Genomic DNA, 5,854 nt, shown 5'->3' on the forward strand with positions numbered 1-5,854 from the left:
AATAAATAAAATACATTAAATTCACTATAGTGTGGTGTTATTAATATTTAATGCAAGTACATCTTTTGTGATTTTGTATAAAAACACCCAACATAACAGTACAATACTTTAAAACAGGTATTATATTCTTGTAACTTAGTTACATTCTTGTAACTAACCACTCATGTAACGCAAAATTAATTTAATAAAGTTGTGGCTGGCTGTAAACTAATCTTATCAAGATATTCTGTTATTTCACCCTATGAACGTAAAATAAACAACAGAATAAAAAAATAACATTTGTACAACAAAATCCTTAAAAAATAAAAACTTTTTTCATTTTAAATATAAAGTACAATAATCATCAAACACACAATGATTTTGGAATATGCAATATTATATTTTTAAGCTTTGTGGAGTCATTTAGTTATTTTATAATAAAGATGGGGATTTTACAGTAAAACTACATTTTCTTTTATTTAATTTATAATATTTTCATGAGTATTCATTTCTCTACCTTCATTATCGCAGGAAACAGCAACTAAAGTTAATTTAATTTAAAACTTGGAAGTCACTACTTTAACTTTGGTGTTTGGGGCTATTTTGTCGATTTTTGACTCCTTTTCATTCTGCCTGAATAAACAACTTAAAAAGTGTCAACCATTGGTTGGTTGGTGTTGTTTTCAGCACAACCTCACCTATATGACCTGATTATTATATTTTTCATTTTGACTTACTGGATCAACGTTTTCAACACAAAAAAAACACACAAAAACAAACCAAATACACACACAGACAAAATTACAAAAACACACAAAAATTGACAAAAATCACACAAAAAACATTAAAGACAAAACAATGCTGAATGCAAACTGCAAAATTTGAAAAAGCTCTGCAAAAACGTGTTGTTTTTTTTTTCAACCTTTGCTGAAAAAGAGTTGATGCACTAAATTGGACATGGGAACTTTAGAGAAAAGCTGACAGCAAGGCTCCATGCTGCTTCGTTTCATGTTACAATGTCGTGATAAAAGTCTTGCTCTGGTGCTTTCATGGACTCCAGAGGGTTAAGCTCCTAGCAACATTGCTAGCTAGCTTACTGTGCTAATTTTACAGACTTTGTTGGACTAGTTATGCACTAGTAGTGTTAATAATACTAGTTGACAGGAACTATGACTGTTAAATCCAGTTTGAGTTATCACATCTTACAGAGCTAGACAATCGTTAGTTAGCCTATGTTAGCTAGCTACTAGCAGGTAGTGGGCTCTCCCACAAGGTTTAATCCACAGTTAGCAACGCTCCTCTTGCTTTTGGGGTTTTAGAAATGGAGAAAAATGACTCCTAACTCTGAGGGTCAGACCGGTTCACCTTGTTGCTCAGAGCTCAAAGCTTGACGGACCTTCTTCTCTTAGTAACTGTTGCTAAGGTAGAATTGGGCGAGGACTGTCGAGGGAGGAGTTGTGACAACAGTCAATTGAGAACATGAACTCATTAAAAAACTGTTTGCTGAGGTAACAAGTTAAACCTCTGAAGTCCAGGAGATTTTGTTTCAAATTTGTCAACTTCCTCTGCATTCACTCTGTCTGTGTTCAGCATCTTTCAGTCTGTCCTTACATCACATGCATGGCTCCTTTTTCTCCACACAAACCTTCTATTTGCATGTAAATTAAATATAACAGTAGTTTTCATTGTGGAAATAAAATTCACATTTTAAAAATGGTCGAGAAATATAAATGGCATACTGTGTGAAAGCTCCTATGATGCACTTTCAACTGGCTTTCTCAGCTTGTCTACATATCATAGATAAATAAAGTTAATAAAGTGGAGTCACCCCCTGCTGGCCATTGGGAAGAATGCAGGTTTAAGGCTTCTCTCCTAGCACCACGACAATTCTACTCCTTAAAGAATTGTCACTAGCACCTATTGCTGCACTAATGGCTTTTACTGCACTATATGTTGATTGTTCCCCCTTTTTTTCCCCTGTAAGTCGCTTTGGATAAAAGCGTCTGCTAAATGACTAAATGTAAATGTAAGGCACTTTTGCATTGGTTTTGGTGCTTGGTAAAGGAGGGGTAACTGAATGGTTTCAGTATTTAAGTGTGTTCTGGCCTGCACAGAGTTAATGATGTATCTGCAAAGCCCAGCCTGAGGCCTGGATATACAGGCTCAGAGAACTCAGAGTGGAACGTGTGCAGATGCGTCATGGCATTTGCTGAAACAGCGTAGAAGGACAGAGTGCCAGCTGACCAGTCTAAGAACACTCCCACCCTTTTGGAGTTGAAGTAGGGGACACACAGGCATGCATCATCATTGTGCCAGGCCATGTATTTGCCGTGACAGTAGCGCAGACACCAGGAGACATTATTTTTGCCAAGAACACCATCGATGTCTTTTGCTTTTCCAGCTATTCTTTTATAAGCTACCCCTATACCCGTCTTTTCCCCAGTCCACTCTACTTCCCAGTAGCTCCGAGCATTCAGACCCTCTTTGCAAAGAACTTGTCCCCAGTCTTTAAATCTCTCCGGGTTGTCAGGATACGACTGAGCTGTTTCCATTCGCGTCATTTTCTTGTTGTCTTCAGACAAAGACAGGTGTGAATGTGCAGTGTTCGGATCCATAGTGAGCTCACATGCATCTGATGAAACACAAACCGGAAACATTACTAAAAGGTGTTGACATTTTCAGTTTTGCCCATATAATCCTGTTTAAGATGGACAGCTTGACAGCCTGTTAAAATAGCCATCGATTTGCTTGTAAAAACAAAAACTTACATTTTCTCAGAGCGGATTTTAGGTAGCATTCTGCATTGTCGTTCAAACTAGGGGGAAGAGACGACATTTGAAATGTAAAAAGTGCTACATTTGTTTACAGAAAATATAACTTGGGGCATATAACTCAAAGTTGTACCTGACAGTGAGGCATTCAGTGTCCTCTTGTAAACGGGACAGCAGCTCCGTCCCGGGTTGTCCTGGGTGGTTGTGACTCAGATCCAGTTCCTTCAGGTGGGTTGGGTTTTTCCTCAGAGCTGAAGCCAGAGAGTTACAGCCAATCTCTGTGATGCCACAGAACGGCAGCCTGAAATTCAAAAGTAAAGCTAATTTATTATCATCTGCAAAATCTCATTCACTAAAAATAGATTAGAACCAGACATTTGTTGACAGCTTCAGTATTTCTCTACAAACCTCAGTTTTTCCAGCTGACATGTTGGATTCGCCAGTCCAGCAGACAGATGGTCCACTCCCGAGTCCTGCAGGTCGTTATCACTCAGGTCCAACTCTTTCACACATGAATTGCTTACAACTTCTCCAAGTGCTTTACAGCATTTCTGTGTTAGGTTGCATTCTTTCAGCCTTCAAAAAGAGAAAACAATTTAATGACATTTCCAGACTTAACTAGCTGTTTATTTAAAGATGCATATTGTTCTTTACTCACAGGGCTACTCTGGATTCTTTGATCACTGGTAACAGTCTCAGAAGACCTTCTTCTGATCTTGAATATTTCCTCAAGTCAAACTCCTCCAACTCTTCCTTTGAGGTGAGCAACACGAAGACGAGTGCGGACCACTGTGAGGGAGACAGCTGCGTCTCTGACAGACGACCTGAGCTCAGGTAGTTCTGGATTTCCTCCAAAAGAGACCGATCATTCAGCTCGCTGAGGCAGTGGAAGAGGTTGATGGATCTTTCCAGGGAGAGATTCTGCTTTATTTTCTCCTTGATGTACTCGGCAATCTCTTCGTTTCTCTGTGAGCTGCTCCACATTGTGGGCAGAACTCTCCTCAGCAACATCTGGTTTGATGTCTGTGTGAGCCCCAGAAGGAAACGCAGGAACAGATCCAGGTGTCCGTTGTCACTCTGCAGAGCTTTATCCACCGCGCTCTTGAGAAGGACGGTGGCGTCACTGCGAGCCTCCCGGACAGCGGTGGCCTCTTGTGGTTCCAGCAAGTTCTGATTGAAGCAGACGAACGTGTGAAAAACGTAAATCGATGCAAAGAACTCCTGAATGCTGAGATGCACAAAGGAGTAGACCCTCTCCAGATGAAGTCCACCATCATTTTTCGAGATCTGTGTGAAAACTCCTGAATATACAGCAGCTTCAGTGATGTTGATGTTGCATTCATTCAGATCGTTCTCATAGAAGATCAAGTTGCCTTTCACCAGGTGCTCGAAGGCCAGTTTTCCAAGCTTCAGGATCGTCTCTTCGTCTATTTTCACCTGGGACTCTGTTTGAAACTCCTCCTCTCCTTCTGAATACTTACGTGTTTTGATCAAGGAGTTGTATCGGAGGAAGTTTGTGTACATTTCAGTCAGAGTTTTCGGCATTTTCTCTTTCATTTTCTTACTTCCCATTTTTTCTAAGATCTTCTGCAGAACGGTGGCAGATATCCAGCTGAACACGGGTATGTGACACATGATATGGAGGCTCCTGGTTGACTTAACATGAGTGATGACTTCCATGGCCATGTCTTGATCAGAGATCTTCTTCCTGAAGTACTCTTCCTTCTGGGGATCGTTGAACCCTCGTATCTCTGTCACACGGTCAACCAGACCAACAGGAATGCGATGTGCAGCTGCAGGTCTGGAGGTTATCCAGATGTGCGCAGAGGGCAGCAGGTTGCCCTGGAAGAGATTCGTCAACAGAGCATCGACTGAAGCCGGCTCTGAGGCGCTGCGGCATGGCTCGTTGTGGACAAAGTCCAGGGGAAGTCGGCACTCATCCAACCCGTCAAATATCAGCACAAGCTTGTACTTGCCAAAATCTGACAGTCCTGATTCCTGCGCCTCTGGGAGAAAGTGATGAAGAAGCTGTGTAAGTGTGGAGCGTCGCTCTTTCATCAGATTCAGCTCCCGAAAGGGAAGATTAACAAGGAGTTGGATGTCCTGGTTAACTTTTCCCTCTGCCCATTCCAGATTAAACTTCTGCACGGAGATCGTTTTTCCGATGCCGGAGATCCCTTTGGTCAGCACGGTCCTGATCAATCGGTCTTGTCCAAGCAGGGGCTTGAAGATGTCTTCACATTTGATTGGCTTGTCTTCTGTTGCTCGTCTCCTGATCGCTGCCTCGATCTGCCTCACCTCGTGTTCATTATTAACCGTCTCACTGACTCCCTCTGTGATGTAGAGCTCAGTGTACACCTTGTTGAGAAGTGTCTGGGTCCCGTGCTGCGCAATTCCCTCATAAATGTACTCCAACTTTTTCATTTTGTGTCGGAGTTTGCGCTGGCAGACATCAAGTTCACCGTAAATATCTAGTAGTACATAGAAAACATAAACATTGCATTACATTACATGTCATTTAGCTGTGTAGTAGTGTATTCAACCTGAAGGTTCTAGACTTAGACCACAGGAATCAAGTAAGTACAGAACCTTTAAGAGCCATCTGTAATCGCTACAGGAGTGCTTTATGCTAAAGAAGAAGAGCATTTTTATTGTATTTTTTTAGTTTTTTTAGGAGACCATGACTTAACCTAGGTATTGTCTCAGAGGTAGGTCTTCAGCCTGCGGCGGAAGATGTAAAGGCTGTCAGAGGTCCTGATGTCGGTGGGGAGCTCGTTCCACCATTTGGGAGCCAAGACAGAGAAAAGTCTGGAGGAGGTTTTGAGGCGAGTTGACCCATGCAGGGTGGGAGTCGCCAGCTGTTTGGCTGATGCAGAGCGGAGAGGACGGGCAGGGGTGCAGGGTTGGACCAGATCGTGGATGTAAGTAGGACCTGAACCATTAGCAGCTGAGTACGCCACAGCTAGAGTCTTGAAGCGTATCAGCCACCGGTAGCCAGTGGAGGGAGCGGAGGAGGGGTGTTGTATGTGTAAATTTGGGAAGATTGAAGATCAATCGAGCAGCTGCATTCTGGATGAGTTGTAGAGGTCGGATGGCTTTGGCAG

General features: G+C 42.3%; 1 protein-coding gene across 1 annotated transcript; it reads right to left on the bottom strand.

Moving 5' to 3' along the window:
* Positions 1 to 232: 232 nt before the first annotated feature.
* LOC131972865 (NLR family CARD domain-containing protein 3-like) lies at positions 233 to 5,533 on the bottom strand. The gene is made up of 5 exons (XM_059334633.1): positions 3,409 to 5,533; positions 3,159 to 3,326; positions 2,884 to 3,051; positions 2,748 to 2,794; positions 233 to 2,611 (listed from the first exon to the last, which is right to left on the bottom strand). The coding sequence occupies exons 1-5, from the start codon at positions 5,172 to 5,174 to the stop codon at positions 2,070 to 2,072; spliced, it is 2,691 nt and encodes an 896-aa protein (XP_059190616.1). The 5' UTR covers positions 5,175 to 5,533; the 3' UTR covers positions 233 to 2,069.
* Between the last annotated feature and the right edge of the window lie 321 nt (positions 5,534 to 5,854).

This window comes from Centropristis striata, chromosome 6 (genome assembly GCF_030273125.1).
Source record: "Centropristis striata isolate RG_2023a ecotype Rhode Island chromosome 6, C.striata_1.0, whole genome shotgun sequence".
Taxonomy (NCBI): domain Eukaryota; kingdom Metazoa; phylum Chordata; class Actinopteri; order Perciformes; family Serranidae; genus Centropristis; species Centropristis striata.

Excerpts from the sequence above, each read along its gene's own strand:
- LOC131972865 (XM_059334633.1), bottom strand. The coding sequence starts at position 5,174 with ATGAAAAAGTTGGAGTACATTTATGAGGGAATTGCGCAGCACGGGACC. Across the intron at positions 3,052-3,158 it reads TGTCAGCTGGAAAAACTGAG|GCTGCCGTTCTGTGGCATCA; the intron begins GTTTGTAGAGAA and ends TTTGAATTTCAG. Across the intron at positions 2,612-2,747 it reads AAAATCCGCTCTGAGAAAAT|ATGCATGTGAGCTCACTATG; the intron begins GTAAGTTTTTGT and ends GTGTTTCATCAG.